The 19769-nt window shown below is 34.3% G+C and overlaps 2 protein-coding genes across 2 annotated transcripts in view; one reads left to right on the forward strand and one right to left on the reverse strand.

Annotated features, from left to right (window-relative positions):
- Positions 1-14559, reverse strand: part of LOC114324525 (U7 snRNA-associated Sm-like protein LSm11) — a 71250-nt gene extending 56691 nt beyond the window's left edge. The window contains exon 1 of the mRNA XM_028272385.2: positions 14256-14559. Coding sequence (XP_028128186.1) covers positions 14256-14523 — 268 coding nt within the window. The 5' untranslated portion in view covers positions 14524-14559. The remainder of the gene's footprint in view (positions 1-14255) is intronic.
- LOC114324522 (ecdysone-induced protein 74EF) overlaps positions 1-19769 on the forward strand; it is an 843335-nt gene that overhangs the window by 118272 nt on the left and 705294 nt on the right. The window lies entirely within an intron of this gene.

Below are 19769 nucleotides of genomic sequence, written 5' to 3' on the forward strand. Positions count from 1 at the left end.
TCATTTTTCGATTTTTTTCGGTTTTAAAATGTTTATAACTCGGGAACAATTAACTTTACAAGAAAATTACGAAAGGCCTTTTTTATTCCCAATGATCCAAAGAACCTAAAATAATATCTACTCGGGCCGAAAAAATTAATTTTTATAATTTGTTTAAAAATTGTTTTTTTAATAAATGAAGCAATAACTCAGAAACTACGGCATTTATGTATAGGGAATGTAGCTTAAAAAATAATCAGTATGTCCTAAGGACTTAAAAACATAAAAAATATATTGGATGTTCCATTTCAAATAAGAAAGTTAATTAGATTTCCAGAAAAACAGAAGATTTGACAACAATGTAATTACCTCTATAATATCGGCCGCATTAAAAGACCCTTACCCACCGAAATACATAAAAATCTTTCTAGCGGTTTCCGAGAAATTACCGTGTTTCCATACTTTCTCGCTACCCTGTATACATATTATGTAATCAGTTGTTAGTTTGTTTATTTTAACTGACTTTGACAGTCTGTCGTAATAAATATAATATAATGTCAGACCAATCAAATACACTGCTCAAAATAATCAAATCGTACTAAGAGTCGTATCAGTTCTTTTAGGAACCAGCTGTACATAAAGCCGCAGTTAATTAATATCCGTTTTATAGATTTTAATAACATTGAAAAAGTTTACATGTTGTATAACGGACTCCCCTCGTCGCGTAAATGGACTCTGCCAACTATCGCCTCAGCATTTTACTATAAAGAAAGAATATAATGCCAGTATATAAGCTTCACTTAAAAAATCCAAACTTATCGAAGCGAAGGTACAGGAGCGGTCACTGAATAGTTTATACCGTCATTTTTACATTGTAATACTGTAAAATCAACTGTCGTTGCTAAATGTGAAAGTGCTTGTTAATATTTTTCTACCTACCTCTACCGAAAGTATACTTTTCCGAACCTGATTGTAGGGAGCAAAGTCGTACTTTTCCTACCTAAGGAGGAAAAGTAAAAGTGACGTCATGGTATGTCATTGATGAAATAACTTATTGACGCCCTATACAATATTCTATTATTTATTACGGAAGTATCTATACATTTTAACGTTTATTTATAGAACACCCTGTATTTTGCAGAATGGAAAAAACAGTAAATTGTTATTTTGATTTAACAATGTTTACATTAATAATTTGACTTATATTTGACAGTTGTTGACAGTTCTGTTGTACCTACTTGTTAGTTTTTTAATAAATTGTGTTAGTTACATTAATAAATTATTTAAAAATTTAAAAAATGAATTGTTATTTGAGCAAGGTGGAAAAATCATATGTATAACATGGGAGTAAAGTGCCTTTTCCTCTCTTGAATGATTACTGCCCTTCGTTCTCGGGAGGAAAAGTAGCACTTTCCTCCCTTGTTATACAAATAGCTATTCCAGCGTATTGAAAAATAAAATAAAAGCTATTAAACACGTCCAAAATCCTAGAATACCTTGGAATGACGCGCAAAAAAACAAGAGCAATTGCCAAACTCGAAGAAGGTTGGTGCAGATTTGAACGTGGACGATATGTGCGTATGGAAAATCAAACAAAAATGAGATCATCTTCACTCTGTAGCACGGTTGTGTGGTTCAAGATAGCAAAAAATCTCCACAAAGCAACAAGATGTATTAGTAAATTATCTGCGAGAAGCTCCTTTTGCCAGAGCTCGAAAAGAGTCATGGCTCTAAGAGAACACGTTTCAAAGAGACCTTTTTCGACTGACGATCGATCACAAGGGGAGACGAGTTGCATTTTGAATTTTTTGAGCCCAGACTTCTTGTTTTCGTTATTGAGAACATCATCCATTTTATCCAAAAAAGCTTATTTCTATTCCATTTGGTTGCATTTTGTACAATGGCTTTATTTTAGTTTGATTTTTTAATTTTAATCAACTTATTCTGGGTCCGCCACTGGTAATTAACGTCACTTTGACGTAAAAAGTGCGTTTAAACCAGGTAAAAATTAAAAAAAAATTGGCTACTAGATGTAAGGTGTAAACTATTGAACCGCAGCTGTAGATAGAAGTGGTAGATTATATGAAAGATAATTACCTACGTTAAAATAAAAGTACTCACAAGCTCCATTAGTACCTATTATTTTGGTCAAATCCAATTCTTTTTTGCGGAACTGAGTTGTTACAGTTTTTAATGACATAAAGGAATTAAACAAAAAATTACGGTGCGAATGGTAGTAGTGATCTGGATTACACTAGATATTAGCCCATCCAACTGCTTAAGTTAATAAAACTCATTCCTAAATGGAGCATAATATTGTATGTAATCTACAACAATGATATTTCTAATTCAAAAACGACATTTATACCTAAGGTCTTCTGAGAATACGCTAAGTACATAGTGAGATCTTAATAGAAGTTGAAGGCTTATTCAAGTTTTAAAAAGTCAAATGCAGTTGTGGTTTTTTCTCTTTTGTCTTTTGTTTAAATAGATGTCGCGAATGTGTCCAGCAGCAAATAATTATTGTTTGTTATTTTGCATAGTAGACAGCCAGATTTAGTTCGCTTTAGGGTATAGCACAGACGGTTCTGATGACTCTAAAAAGAAGAAACATGTCAACCGATGGTGGTGGCCCCTGAATCGAATTAAATCTAAAGCTGACTTTCCTTGTTTTATTTTACTCATATTTGAGTACGAAGGATGCAGAATTCTGTTGGATTTTTATCTAGATAAGCGGACAGGTGATGAATGCAAATTGTAGATTCTCCCATGTTCGCTATTTATCGGTCTGTTTTCATTATAATTGTAAAAAGCCTAGACAATAGATTTTTACCAATAATTCTGCATTCCGACCTAAAAGAGAATTTTCTCTTTTCCCTTTTGTTTAAATAGAGGTCGCTAATGCGTCCAGCAGCAGCAAATAGTTATTGTTTATTATTTTGCTTAGTAGAGAGCCAGATTTAATTCGCTTCAGGGTACACCACAAGACGGTTGTGATGACTCTAAAAAAAGAAACATTTGTCAACCGATACCGATGGTGGTGGCCCTTGAATCGAATTAAATCTAAAGCTGTCGTTCCTCAAAAATTTGTTATAAATATGGGCGCATCAATTAATAATAAAACTGGGCAACTTATAATTTTAACATCACAATGCTGGAAAATTTGCTTTTCTCGAGAGTGGCAGTGTTCATCTAAGGGTGCGATTTGTTTTCGGTAACTACAAAAAAACTACATACGTCCAAGTGAAAACACTTTCTACGCGATTGTATTAAACGCTGTCTAAATTTTCCCGGTACATTTTCTATCCCACAATAAAGTGAGTAACTTTTAATTTTCTGCTCTAGCCACGGCAGACTAGATGAGAAAATCTAGAGAGATATGTGCGAACTTAGCCTAGGAGGTTAATGACCTACACGGCCAATGTTGCTAGCTAGCTAGATGTATGTGTGTGGTGTGGTGTTTGTTGTATATACACGTACCTACACATATGAACAGCCGGTGTTTTTACCAGGGGATTAGGATTATTTATTTAACAAAATAATATTTATGAGCCTATTTTTGTTATTGAAACATTCGACCTGATGTTTTGATGTTAATTATCTCTCGGAAACACGATCTATATAAAAATACAAGGATCTTATTACGAGATCTACACTTTTTCCTATAGTATAGGAAAGGCCAAACAATTTGAAAAAACTTTTCATTGTCATTATCTATTTTATTTTTTAAAAATTCAATGTTAATACTCATATTAAAATCTTTATAAGTGGTTGAAACCATTTCTATTGTCTTAATTGGTACATCAACAATGTGGTTGAACATTAGCAACTTCATGCAGTGACGAAAATAGCTTTCACTTTTTTTGCTAATTATGACGGAACTAAACGATGACAGTAGTTCATATATCATAACAAAGGTATTGCCTTGTAATACGTTCGGTAATGTCTTCTACTCCGGTTCATCTACGAAGCTCCCAGTTTCTTAGTCTATTTCTCAAGCTCATTCCAAGCATTGATCTCTCCATTTTATGCTGTGTCCTCAATTGTTCCGATGTTTTTGTGACAGTTAGGTTTGGAGGACCACGTTGGGCGCCAAGTGTAACCCTTACAGTGGCGGCCCGTCAGGGTCGGCAGTGCCGACCCACACATTTATAGATATAGATTTTTTAAATATTTGTATCTGTGAAATAAAAAAAATCTATCAGATAATACAGACTAAATTTTATTCATGGTTTTTAAAAGGATTTGATCAATCCGAGCGTTAAGTGATCCCTGTGCATAACAGACTTCTCAAAAAATGAATGATCCGAGCCATTCATCTGACTTTTCGGCTTGTCGTCCCCAACTCCGTAGCTTGATGATTTACACGTAAAACTCAACGAAATAACAAGTCGATGAGCAAGCGAACATTACATTCTCTCCGTGGGCAATAGCAGATACGGCATGGCAGGTTAAGCGGCAGGTACGGCATATTTCGGTCTGCCGGTTGGTGTTTCATTTGGAAGCATGCATCGGCAGAAATTGTCAAAAATAATCACGCCGTTTTACGTCGTTTAATTGATATTGTAATTTTTTTAAGTTGTCAGGAATTATCATTTAGTGGACACGATGGATCGAAGCATTTGTTAAAAATCAAAGTAATTATAGAGAATTAATAAAATTGTTTTAGAAATATGTACCTATGTATTTACTTTCTGATTCGAAGTGTATTCGTAATACAGAATGAACTAATACATATAATCAAATAGTTACATTTTGAATAACGTTGTTGAATCTGAGATTTAGAAAACCATTTGCTTTTCACTGGAAGTAGATGAAACTTCTGATTATCATGTCATTCACAATTATCAATTATTGTTGTTCGACACGCGTTACGTAGTAATATTTATGAGAGGTTTTTAGGTTTTAGAGACGTGAGTAAAAGCAATAAGGCAGAATATATTTTTGGTGTTTTAAAGAACAGATTCAAATTTTTTTATATCAAAAATAAATTGGTAGGGCAAACTGGGGCAATCTTATGACGGCGTTGCTGTGATAAGTGGTGAATTGAATGGTCTCCAGATAAAAGTTAAAACTATTGCATCACAAGCTTTATTTACTCACTATTATGCGCATATAATGAATTTAGTTTTACATGATAAGTGTAAAAAAAAATAAAGAATATCATCTTTTCTTGCCAGTTTAGCTCACCTAAACGGATTATTGCTTTAGAACAAATTTGTTTCGAAAAAAAGCGAACAGTTTGTCAGACGCGATGAAATTTTAAATCTCGGTTAGTTTTATCTAAGCAGATTATCTCTGGTAGTTTTAGTATCTGTAGCAGATTTTCGTGAACAGCCTTTGGAAGTTTTTGATTTTATTATCGAAGGCGATGATTTTGAAAGTGGCGATACCTCGATCCGTGAAGCAATCGGTTTGAGAACTTTATTAAATAATAATTACTCTTTTAATATTCTCTTAAATATTTTTAAGACAGAGTTTGCCCAAGATATTCCTTGTTGTTCAAAATCAGTCAACTGACATTATTTATTTCAAAAATAGAATACGAAAGCTGGTGCAAAATCTCAGAGATTTTCGTAATGATAGTAGTTTCCAATATAAAGTGACGTTTTGGATTCGCTTGATATTTCCGAACCATCCCAAAAAAGACAACGACATGATACATATCTCGAAAAACGAGTAAGTAGGTATATCTTGAAATTTTGGATACCTACTATTATATGCAAATAGATACTCGTTTTTCGAATTTTAAAGATTTGCAAATTTTTGACCTCTTTGACGATTCAAAATTTAAAAGTTACCTTCGCCAAAGAATTTCCAAGATATTTATTATTACAAGTTACGTACTTAAAAATTATGCCGATCCAAATATTTTCATAAAGTGGGATAAGTTACAAAATATGTATGTATAATTCTATGTAGTAAGTACTGCAATTCATTATAAAAAACTGTTCATCAATTTTCTTATTACCACCAATTTCTGCCTCAAATAAACGGGATTTACCTTGTCTCAAAAGAATCAACACATATTGTCGAAACACCATGAAACAAGAGAGAATGTCAAGTACACCAAATAAAAAAAAAAGCAAAAAACAACAAAATCTCCTATGATGATTTAAGCCTTTTAGTTTGATGGTATACCTATATGAGGAGACAAAAAAAAACCTTGCCGACCCTGTCTCCAAGGCCACGAGCCGCCACTGAACCCTTACAAAGGTTATTGGCTAGCTCAGCCAGGCGTAGGTTACTTTTCCAAGGATTGAAGGGAGGTTAATCAATAAAATTCAAAAATGACTTCACATATTCGTTTATTAACCCACGTAAACTAAATCACATAAGCATTATTGCTATTTTAAGAGAAAAATGAAAGTTTTTAATAAATGAAATAAATCGTCAACGAAACTAATTGTTCAGTGGCACTTTGCTAACGTTTGACTGCAAGAGGGCTACTTATCTGCGTTGCCTCCGGCGAGAGGTCTCCTCTGCCGTCCTCAGATCTTGGAGGCACTTCGGCTCCACGTAGCCTCTGCTGGATGGAGATGTTCAGATGCAGGCCCTTATTGTGATTTCGTCGGCACCGGTGCGGAACGAGGCGGCTAGATTGGTCTTGTTACATACAGTGCAGCATAGGAATAGGACTACAGTAGTTGTTAGGAGGCTCTCCCCAACGACCCAAATAAGTTAGGAAAAACTTCTTGTTGTACTATAATTTCATCGGTTTTAATTGTTTGAAGTTTTATTCGGAGAAGGGAACAAATTATACGAAGGCACTCGTTTTTAAGTGGTTAACGTATGGGAGAAAAACTACTACTGACGAATTTATTTGAATATTTGCTGCTCGCTAATTACAATAAATAGTTAGGGTTTTAGAAAATTACTATTTGAAGTACGTTAAAGGAATAGGACAGGAGCTAGAACAACTGAAGTGCTGAACTTAATTTTTGAATAGCGAATGGGAACTTAATTTAAAAGGATAGACTACAGAATGAAATGTAAACCAAAACGAAAATTAACTCAAATGTCAAAGAAACAAAATGAAGAGAAAATCTATATATGAGAAGTAATACACAAAGGAAGACAATAGGAGAAATTATAGAAAGGAGATGGAACGTTGTAACGTTACACGCTCCATATGTGAGGGCTGGTAGAACGCAATGATTGAAGCTTTCCTTTTTAAATGGATTGGGACATTTTTTTAAACACGTCTCTCATTTTTCCGAAACCAGCCCAACCTTAACTTACTCTTCTGCGTAGCTCACATGTTAGGTTGTCTAGCGTTAAACTAATCGGCATATCGAAAATGATTTAGTTTCTTTCCCCGAAGCTCTCATTATTTTTCATATTTTTGAGAGCATGTTGAATTTCCTCCCGTAATATATCTGGTTATTCTCTGATCCTACATTCTGTAATTTGGCTGTTCGATTAGCTCTGAAATAACTTGATTTTGATATGTTTCACAAAAACTTTGTGAATTATGCCTGGTATATCTCAGATAATATTTTTTCCATTTTTGCCTTTAAGTTGGAAGATTTCCTTTTTGTCATTTTCGAGTTTTCTCCTCAATACTTTCATGATTTTGTCCCCTTCTATAATAGCTTTTATAATTTTCTTGTTCTTGTATTATGTTCCGTCTGGTAGCTTTAGAGATTTCTTTATTTATGATGTGTATTTCTTGTCGGTCAACATTTCCTGAACTTTTCGGTACCTACTTTATGAGCTTCTATTTTTTGTTTCGTTTCTTTACTAATTTTTTCTTCTTTTTCATGTTTGGGCTGAACTTTTGTGTGCTTGTATTATTATATCTACTACTTCGTATTAATAAGTAAGTTACTGCTGCTATATTTTTGAAAGTCAAGTTCACTCGTTGTGCGTATTCAAGGGTTAAATTTTTTAGATGTTATCATATTCAGTCTATCTTGCTTAATATTGATTTCTGCAGTTGATCAAACAATTTTATGATCGTTTGCGAAGGAAAATTGATTTAACACTCGATGTGACACGATGTTGACGCATAGAGGATTTTTAGAGGATACATGATATGATTACATGAAATCACCTACTAGAACTGGACATCCATCAGAAAAATGATGATAGTATAATGATGTCTTTAAAAACCATTAGATTCATAGTAGCAAAATTTTATTGGTAGTAGTTTCATTGTAAAACACGGTCTATTTTGAACAGAATTATAAAAAAAAAACAATATAATTATTATAATAAGTGCAAAAGTTCAAAATTATTAAGTAACTTTCTCTGTTTGTTAAAAAAAATCCGATTTTAGAAGAAATAAGAATAAAATAAAAATACACGTGACAAATTGTCGAAGAGTCTCTGTAGAATAGAGACATGTGTGTTAATGTAAATCGTAATGAAAATATGAAGTTTCACTGCACTTCTGATTACGGGTCGCTCGTCTTTGCTTTCAATGAATAAAAATATATTAAACGAAAAGTAGACAGTCCCCTAATAACTCGAAACACATTCATGGAACATGCGACATTTAATACCTTATGACGTGTTGATGTCAGGATCGTGTAATCAAAAACAAAATTAATTAAACGAGTTTTTTCTACACCAAATAAAGAAACATTATCCTTAATGACTATTACGTAAAAATTGTTAGGATATCATAATAGTTGTTTACAATTATGAGAGATATAGAGAAGAGAAAAACATGATTAAGGATATTTTTAAAAGGGAATATGTACCTATTTCTTAGCCGGGTGTTGTACGGGAGAAAAATAAACAAGAAATAAAAAATCTTTGTAGTCATGTTTTTTCTTATAACAGTTCACTTGATTTACTAATTTACCATTTACCATCTTTGGACCATCTAATTTACCATCTTTGGGCATAGGTCTCCCCTTCTCTTTTCCACTGGTTTCTATCCATCGCTGTGGTCATCCATCTGGATCCGGTATGCTTTTTGAGGTCGTCGCTCCATCTCTTCTGAGACCTTCCTCTTCCTCTCTCTTGTGTTCCCATGGTCGCCAGTAGATCATCTGCTTGTTTCATCTTTCATCTGCTTGTCGGATGGTGTTACCTGCAAATTTCCATTTGAGTTTTGCCACCTGTTCCTTAACTTTGGTTACTCCTCTGATCTCTTCTTCTTCTTCTTATAATAGGCCTCTTGGCCTGTTCCTTACCGATTTTGAGCTTGTATTCGTAGCTGTGATGTTGACTGCCAGCTATCTCGCCACCTTTTAAAGGGCCTTCCTATTAGTCTTTTGCCTGTTGGCTTCGAATCCCTGGCTATACTGGCTATTCTCTCGCTGTCCATTCTCGTCACAACCGTACTATATCTTGTATGTTACAGAGATCTCTCATTCTGTCGTTCGGTATTCTGTCTCAGTGTTTTCCCAGTTATTGACCTCAGCGTTCTCATTTCTGATGTTCTCAGTATCCTCTTGGTTTCTGCTGTGTCACATCTTGTTTCTATCGCGTACGTCATGATCGGTCTTACACATGATTTGTTTATGCGTACTTTCCCTTCCTGCCTCATATCTTTGTTTCTCCAGAGGACATCCCTCAGACACGTAAATGGCTTTATTTGCTTGCTTTCGGACGCTCTCTTTAACATCACCATAACTACATATTTCGATTCCCAGATATTGGAATCTCGAGACTTGTTCAATTAGTTCGTTGTTAATTACTAATTTGCATCTTATGGGTTCCCTTGACACTACCAGGGATTTTGTCTTGGCTGTTGATATTTTCATGTTGTAGTTCTTCGCCAGTGTATTGAAAGTTTGTGCCATTCGCTGTAGGTTATCCTCGTTATCGGAGATTAAGATTGCGTCGTCAGCATAACAGAGGATTTTTATTTGTTTTTGCGCCATCTTATATCATTTTCCAGTACCTTTAATGTTTTCTATGATTTTGTCCATGACTAAATTAAAAAGCAATGGGCTCAAGCTATCCCCTTGTCTGATTCCCGAGTTGATTTCTACTTCCGATGTTAGTTCATGCTCGACTTTTATCTGGTTTTATTCTTCGTATTAATGTCTTTAATTATCCTTATCATCTTGTTGGGCTGATTTTTTTCCTTTAGCAATCTTAGCACATCTTCCAATGTTACACAATCGAAGGCGTTAGTCAGATCTATAAAGCACATAAATGCAGGTTTATTATATTCCAGTGCTTTCTCAGCAATTTGTCTGACTATGAATATGGCGTCTATTGTGGACCTATTTTTCCGAAAACTTTGTTGTTCCTCACTAATTGTGTATTCTTCATTTATTTTATTGGCAAGTTTTTTTGTTAAGAGTTTAAGAGTTGTGCTCAGCACATCAGCGCCTCTGATCTCATATCTCATTAATACCTCCTACCAAATAATATCGTATCATATTAAGATAACCATAACAGCAATACCAGCAAATATGCACATTGTTCAGATATATATGCCAATATCAGAGTCAACACAAGACATACTAGAAGAAACAGCATATGATACATAGCACTTACTCTAACATTCCTAAGAAAAAACCGACGATAATAATAAGAGACTGAAAGAAGACAGAAAAGCTGACAACGCATTTAAAAGTAACGGTAAGAAAGTTTGGATTACGCTAAAGGAATGATTGGGGTGAACGGATTCTCCAGATTTTCATCGACACCAAATACAGTATAATGTATAATGAACACAATGTTCAAGCATCATCCACAAAATTGCATGGATCAACATGGACTTCAATTGAAGGAAGATCATCTTAAGTGCCATCTCCGCGACGGAGGTAGGCAATTATCATAGCTATTTGGACTTTAGAGACGGCTGCTCAGAAAAGTTCATTTCATGTAAAGGCGTACCATTCTCTCCGGCTGCGCAGCCATGTTATTCTATGTCTCCCTACGCTTCTATTTGCTTGGATCGTTCCCTGCATAATCAGTTGGAGCAAGATGTAACTCTGTCTAGGTGTAATGTATTCGAGATATGACAATTTTCTTGTTTTGATTGTATTTAACATTTTCTCAGAACCTCTTTGTTTATGGAGTGTCCACAATAATTTCAGAATTCTTCTACACGCCTGTAACTCAAATTATTCCAGTGTTTTCTTAATATTACTGAGGATTATGTAGTGTTATGCGCATTACGTAAAATTACGTCGTGAGTGTGAGTACCTGCCTCGAGCGTGAACGAGACCGTGCGTGAGCCCGGATGAAGTGTGAGCGTGACTCGTGACAATTCGCGATTGACCGCTTCCCCGTCCAGTGTATCAGTTGCAGCGGTTTACGTTACATGACTAATGTTATCATATCATAAAAAGCATAATCGCAATGTAAGCATATTTGAGGTTTAAACGCATTTTGAACGCTTGGAATTATGCATATTAGAGCGGAAAAATCTTTCTAACGAAAACTATCTCAAAATCACATTAACTTTGTTGATAACTCAATATCCATTGCAGATTCGTTAAATTGACTTTTGCCTTGCCTTTTTTCGCTATTTTTTAAACATGTCTTTAGAGACTTTCAAAAAAATCCTCAAGGAAAAAAGACCAGTAAAAAAGAGGTAAGTAACAAGGCAAGAAATAGAACAAAATTGATGGTGTGATATGAACACTAGGAAGATAGGTGAGGTCAATGATGGTAAAATCATAGGAATCAACACATACTATATTTGGTTTTACTTAAACCTTTTTAATGAAATGACGTTGATAAAACTACTGGATATTATATAGATTTAGGTGAACCGTTAAATAATTTTATGTAGAAATATCTAATCAAGGATTATGTATAGTTGAAATTAAAAGATATTTAAGTACAATCTGAACATGTCATGTGTTTAAGAGGATGAGACCAAAACAAAAAAAAAATAAACCAATAAACCAGCTATAATGTTTTTTTAAGATAAAGATATCAATACAGGTAGCAACACAACGAAAATAAATATGTATCAAAAGAATTCCCTGCATATTTAAATATTATTTTATTATACAAGTACATAATTACATGTACTGTAACAAAATGATCATCAATAGACAACCAGCTACCCAGTTTAGCTACACTGCATTTATAAGATAGTTCAGATCATAAGTAGAAAAGAATATAATGTAAACTTACATCAGTATATTAATTTTCACTTAGAAGATAATATGTACCTATACACTGCCTTCTATGTAGCTCTTTTTGTACTGAAAAAAATGTATCTCTAAATAAACAACCACTGGATGCCTTTGCTTGCATCCTTACCACTGCCAAATTTACCATTTCATTTATTTCCAAAAAGTTATAATTTATTCGTAATTTTTCCTCAGGTAAAACCGTTTGGACCACACCTCTATATAGATACTTTATTTCCTGTAAATAGAGACATATGCAACCTATATCCAGTGGTACCTTATGTTCTACTATTTGTTGAAATAGTTGATTGTGCTTCATATATCTAGGGATATCGGTTAACTCCAATAATAACACATCAGGGGAAATAAAAAAGCAAAAGATATATAATTGCAAACAGGTGATATCATGATCTATCAAAGTACCTACTTAGATAACAAATGTCTGTTACAAAAAACTTGTATAAGACTATAATATAGAACATTGATAGTCCCTGTTCTCACATATTGATCAGAGGCAATGAATAAACAAAACAGTTGAATTCTACCTATCGATTTTTAAAGAAAGGTACTACACAAGATATTTGGAGCAGTCTGTGAGAACGGAATATGGAGGTGTAGATTTAACTTTGAACTGCAGAATATCTACAAGCATAAGTTTGGTGGTAAACATATTACCACTATAATCAAGCAAGAGAGCACCCAGTGAGAATGAGAAGACAGGGTAGACCAAATCTAAGGTGAATAGATGGGGTAACACAGGATGCTGAGAGGATCAGTGTTGCCAACTGGAAAACCCAAGCAACGGATAGAGCAGAATGAAGCCAAAATCTTGAGCAGGTCAAGAACTTTTAAGGGCATCAGGAAGATATGACGATGATGAAGTTTATTTGCTTGTTCCTCATACATCTTATGGTTTTTATTTATAGTTTTTGTGGCAAATATACAATGATTAATCTAGTTTTGTTTATCGATGGCTTAGTGTGAAAACCTCGTATCTCATTTTTTTCGAAAATGACATTTTGGCGGTTTTAGTTTGAAAACCTTGTATCTCACGATTTACAACTGTTAGAAAAATTCCAAATACACTAGATTATTTTCTACAGCCGAAAAAATAAACCACGTAGATCAATTGCCCTCTTGATTTAGTGTGAATACTACATATATTTATAACCAAGAATTTGGTACTTAATTTGGAGTATTTGTTTGAGAGATTCGACTTGCAGAAATGTTTTTTGTGAACAACAAAAGGTAGTCCGGCATATAGGAACATTTTATGAACCTTAAATCAAAAGATTTGTATTGTATCGACCTAGTATTTGGAGGTGTGCAATAAGCTATGAAAAATGAAAACCTCGTAAATAATAATAAACACAACCTCATTTGAGATGAAAACCACGTATATCAAGATATACGAGGTTATCATAGTTACTTGGGCAAAAGCTCTATATACTTCAAGGATATTTACGTGTTTTTCATAGTTAATATTTGTATTTCCAATTTAATAGCAACATTTAACACTTTTAGCTCTGTGCCAATATCAGATATTTGTCTCAATGTGCTCGAATTAAAAATATGTACGGTAATTTTTGTTTTTAGGTTATATTATGCAGAAAATAAGTTTTTTGCCTCTCCTGTAAAACTGTAATTTAATGAGATACGATTTTTTCACACTAAGCCATCCTTATGCAAATTTTGAAGCTGTTGATTTCTTGTATTATACTGTCAAAGATAATTAATTTTTCACTCTAGTTAGTGTTTAATGCCGCTAATAATGCATTATAAAAAATACCTGTAATTCTCATATTTACATCTTTTGTATTCATTTTCATGCAAATCAAAAATATGATAACAATATACATATAGATATATTATGTACTTATTTTTTAAACAATTACAAAGCCTACAGTAATTGTATCTGACCTTGCAAAATGTTTTTTGTTTTATGTTTGTTCAATTTTAGAAATAAATATCAGTTAATTAAACAATAATAAGCGATTCACTAAATATATATTTTTATGTTGTTTAGTACATTATTTAATCTACGTGTTAGTCCAGTGCGAAACAGCAGTCAATGACCCGATATTTATCAAATGTATGATTTAAGCGAAAAAAATCTAATTTGACTATATTTACACAGCAATAACACATGCTGATTTGTGAGGTTATGTATCGCTTTGCCACAGCAACTAAATCACTTTTATCTTTATTTTTACTTACATTGATGTTCCTTCCATCTTCTTACGATTGTTTCAGTGTCTTGTTTGATTTTTTCACTCTTTTTCGCGTATTGTTCAGGATTATTCGCTTTATTTATTGCCGATTCATATGCAGACAAATTATCGTACCTTTTAGCACTTGTACACGGAATACTTAAATTTGGAGTATTTAGTGCCAAAAGAGGATTAAATTGATCACTAGAAAAGTCTAATTGAGGGTTATATGGCTCTTTTTTCGAGTTTTCTTCATCGGTTGAAGTTTCAGACATTGTTGTGAATAACCAAAACAAAGTCTGAAAATAAACAAATAAAATGGAAGGTGAAGCAATAGTGACACCTAGCGAGTGCTCTTTGTACGTTAAATAGGAGAGATTACAGGTTTCGCGTATTTACAGGTTGCATTTGTAGTTCGTTGTAGATTTTCGGTAATAGGTGGCGCAAATTTGAAATAATTTCGGCTTCAATAAAAATGCATTTGAATACTGAATTTTAATCTGCCCCTATACTACAAAAAATAATAGTTTTGAATGATTTTTCAAAAATAAAATAGTGTTTATTAGTTAAATTAGTTGGATTTTTGGTTGTCCATTGAAGACTGAATGTTCTAGTCGAGAAACAAGTGCCAAATTATGCTAATTATAATTATTTAGTGATACAAAGAGAAGCCTTTGACTGGTTAACATTAATTTTATATACACTACTTCAAGAAATTAACGCACCACCTTAAAAATGAGTCATTTTTGATTTCTCCAATTTCCTAAACCTGTTGTCCGATTTAAGTGATTTTTTTAATACGTTATGTTATGACCTTATTCTTTAATATCACAATTCAATTTTAATAAAATTGTTGCTATTAGACAGGTAAATATTTGTCACTGTATACCAGGTGTATTACCAATCAAACTATGTTTTTTTGAAAGTCCCCTGTGGCATATTCTAGTATTTCTAAAATACTGAACTTAAAACCCAACTATAGCCTCATCAGGTTTTCTTAATATTCTGGTTTTCGATTCATTATAGCTTTATGTTGGATAATAAAAAAGTTAGATACCTACTTTAAGAACTGGCCGTGTACTTCATCAATACAATGTGTTCTAAATAAGTGCGGTAAACTTTTATGAAAAAATAACGACACCTTGCTTTATAAACATATGCCCGCATTAGTCCGCAAATGCTTCGCTTCCGAGATACGGAATGTTGAAATTTTTCTTACAAACTGACTATTTATTTATTGCTCTACAAATGGTTGAGATACGCACTTGAAATTTGGTGGGTTCTAAGAGGTAGTTATTGCGCAGTGTTTGACATACAATTAAGAATTATATATTCTCCATTGGCGCGCATACGGGTCATATTACCCGAGGTTGTAGTGGTCGACGTGATGTCGTGTATTGTCCGTCTCCAAAGATCTCTGTCTCTAGTCATTTATTTTAAGTCAGACATCTTCTTCTTCAAGTGCCATCTCCGCGACGGAGGTCGGCAATCATCATAGCTATTCGGATCTTGGAGACGGCTGCTCTGAAAAGTTCGTTTGATGTACATCCGTATCATTCTCTCATGGTTGCGCAGCCACGATATTCTGCGTCTCCCTATGCTTCTTTTTCCTTGAATCTTTCCCTGCATAATGAGTTAGAGCAAGTTGTATTTCTCTCCACGTGTAGTATGTCCGAGATATTCCAATTTTCAGGTTTTAATTGTATTTAAGACTTCCATTTCTTTATTCATCTTTCTCAGAACCTCTTTGTATGTGACGTTTTCTGTCCATGATATTTTTAGAATTCTTCTATATACCCACATCTCGAATGATTCCAGTTTTTTCATTGATGCTGCATTCAAGGTCCAAGCTTCCATTCCGCAAAACAGAGTCCAGAAAACGTAGCACCTAGCCAACCTTATTCTTAGCTCTAACCTTAGATCTCTTGCGCAGCGCACTTTTCTCATTTTGTTAAAATTCGCTCTAGCCTTTTCTATTCTAATTTTAATCTCCTGGAAGTAATCATTTGTGGAGTTGATCATTGTTCCAAGATATGCATATTGGTCTACTTGTTCGACGTTGGTTCCGTTTATGAGTCAGACATAGGTCCTTTAAATCTTCCTGTAATTTGATCGATCCATCTTGATGAGAATCTTCCTCGTGATCTTCGGCCTTCTACCTTGTATAATGAGTCTTTCGTCATGTTTTCTGTGTTTGCTCTAATAACATGTCCAAAGTATTTTAATTGTTGGAGATGGACTTTATTGGAGAGCCGTTGACTAACTTTTAGCTCTCTTAAAATTGAATTATTTGTTCTATAATCGGTCCAAGGAATTCATCGTAGCATTCGTCTCCAACAGAACATTTCAGTGGCGTCTATCTTTCTTCTTTCCGAATTTCTCAGGGTCCCAGATTCACATCCGTAGGTTAGTATTGGGAATATTAAGCAGTTGATCAACCGCATCTTTAACGCTCTTGAAATTTGACAGTTCTTCCATATTTTAGTCATTTTTGCTGTGGAACCTTTTGCTAGATCACATCTACGTTTAATCTCTTCCTGTAGTGACCCTGTGTTTGTGATCAATGATACCAGATATAAGTATAAGCTCACAACCTCAAACCCAACGGTGGATCCAGCAAGCTTACAAGGAGGGGGCAATGAAATAAAAATTTTCTCGTCACTCGCGTACGCAGGATTCATTTTCGGTATGGGCTGTTACTTTATTTTTCTTCATGTACCATGTCCTTTCAGAACGTTGGTTACTATCATAGCTATCGTAATTTTATTCACTGCCACCCTAAATCAACCACGAAGTGCTTTTTCGTCCTGGACTGCGTTTGCCTTCTATTTTCACTTGCATAATATTTTGTAGCAACCTATATTTGAAACTTCTCATTACATGTCCAAAATACTCCACTTGTCTCTTCTTGATGCCTTCTATAATCTTGTAGTCTTGCTGAGACGTTGTAATATTGTGGAGTTTCGAATCTTCTTCGCCCAAGATACTTTTAAAATTCTTCTATAGAACCACATTTCGAAAGCCTCAAGGCGATTTAGGTAAGTAGATCGATTTTATTCACAGTCCAAGACTCGACACCATACAGTAAGTCCGAGAACACGTACTTTGGAGAAGGAATTCTGTTTTATGTTTCATTCCGTTATTCAGTTGTCAACAGGACACAAAACTCACTATTTATTTTCAATCGTAATTATTTCTTTTTTTTTTAAGGCGACACCAGGCTAAGTCTCAAGGAGGGGGCAATTGACCCCATTGACCCCCCCCCTCCCTTGGATCCGCGCCTGGTCAAACCGGTCAATTGTGCTTATGATGTGTGGATGATTTTCATACGTAGTCTATCCACTATCACGATCTTTGTCTTTGGTATGTTTAATTGCAGACCAAATATTTGTCTTTCGTTTTGGACCAGTCGTATAAGATCAATCAGCTCTGCTTGACTATTTGCAAGAAGAGCTATGTTATCTGCGAAACGTAGGTTGTTTATTTTATGACTATTTATTGAGATGCCCTTTTCCCATCCTTCAATCGTCTAATAATATGCTCCCCACATATATGGAATAATTATGGAGATAGTATACATCCTTGTCTGACACCCTGTTCTGGCTGAAATTCGTTTGAAAGTGTGTCAAGCACTTAATTGATCCAGTAGTGCGTTCGTATAGTTCAGTTATAAGCGAAATTATGTGTTGTGGTACGCCTACTTCTTTTATTCGCCATTAGTGTCTCCACCTGACCCTGTCGAACGCTTTACGATAATCTATAAAGCATATGTATAGTGGAGTATTGAATTCCCTAAATTTTTCGATGATCGGTCGTATATTCAACAGTTGTTCGAGTGCCTCTTTTTCTTCTTCTACGGCACTACAGCCCAAATTGAGCCTTGGACTCCTTTATTTTATGCCTCCACCCTTGCTTGTTTGTGGCTGCTCTTGTCCATACACGGACTTCTAAAAGAGCTTGTGCGTCGCTGTTTGCTGTGTCTTCTCGAGTGCCTCTACCTTTGGTAAATCCAGTTTGCTCTTGTGATATTTCTCTTTGAAGTTTGAAGGAATGTTTTCAGTCTCTCATTGATTATGTAGCATTATCTTGTTGGCATGTGATGTGAGGGAAATAGTTCTAATGGTCGCATTTATGGAAGCTGCCTTTTTTATGTATTCTCGTGATGTAGATTTTGTTCAGTTTTCAGGCCATTGTTTGGAATGCATATTTGGTTACAGAGTAGATGAAGTAATTTTACGCTGGTTTCTTCTGTGGATTTGAGTACATAGTATTATGTATGTATCATAATATTATAAAAAAACAGTAAATCCTGCATAAAAGGTATATTTAAAATCCCTAAAAAGGGCTACATTACAAATACATAACTAGTTTTCGACTGGTTTACCAGTCATCATCAGTGCTTACGTAAGGTTGATACATCCTAACCACCAAAATATAGTTTTACAAAAATATGAGGGTCAGAGCCCTATAAACATGGTCCGTTAAGGAAACATCAGTTTAAAATGCCAAATAAAGCATGGATGTTTTAAATATTCTCAAAATGCCCCAGGTAACATCTGAGCTGTAGTGTGACTTGATTACATGGTGAAAGACAGGCAGCAAGTGACAGTGACAAAGAGTTGGATATAGACCTCCGAACGTTGACAGGACAGAAATGACAGTTCCACAGGAAGTTCAGGAATGATAGTTCAACTTCCTGTGGAACTGTCATTTCTGTCCTGTCAACGTTCGGAGGTCTACATCCAACTCTTTGTCACTGTCACTTGCTGCCTGTCTTCCACCATGTAATCAAGTCACACTACAGCTCAGATGTTACCTGGGGCATTTTGAGAATATTTAAAACATCCATGCTTTATTTGGCATTTTAAACTGATGTTTCCTTAACGGACCATGTTTATAGGGCTCTGACCCTCATATTTTTGTAAAACTATATTTTGGTGGTTAGGATGTATCAACTTTACGTAAGCACTGATGATGACTGGTAAACCAGTCGAAAACTAGTTATGTATTTGTGATGTAGCCCTTTTTAGGGATTTTAAATATACCTTTTATACAGGATTTGCTGTTTTTTGTATTACATGGTATTCAGCCAACTGCAGGAAAACTTTTTCCTTGTGGATTTTTATAATATAACTTATCTTATGTATCCATCAAAAATGCATTTTAGAGATTTTAATTATGTTAACAAATTTCTCTTTTCTAATATAAACATATTGTATGCGTGTACAATAATTATTGTGCAATATTATGAATCAGTTTAATTGTGCAATAATGCAGCGCGTATCTCATGCGAGAAAATGTACTTTTAACGTGAAAGCCAAACCGGGAGAAATTATTTCTTTGATTACAACATAAATGAGCTTTCTATTTCTAAATTATTTAATAAAATCTTTCGTTTATACGCACTCTGTAATTTATTGATAAACTTGTAATTTAGTGGATTATCTGTGTATTTATGCATTTCTCGTTTAGTCATTTCACGCTTGTTTAATTCTAATAAATTAAAGAGTTTTTGAATTTA

This window comes from Diabrotica virgifera, chromosome 6 (assembly GCF_917563875.1).
Source record: "Diabrotica virgifera virgifera chromosome 6, PGI_DIABVI_V3a".
NCBI classification, from domain to species: domain Eukaryota; kingdom Metazoa; phylum Arthropoda; class Insecta; order Coleoptera; family Chrysomelidae; genus Diabrotica; species Diabrotica virgifera.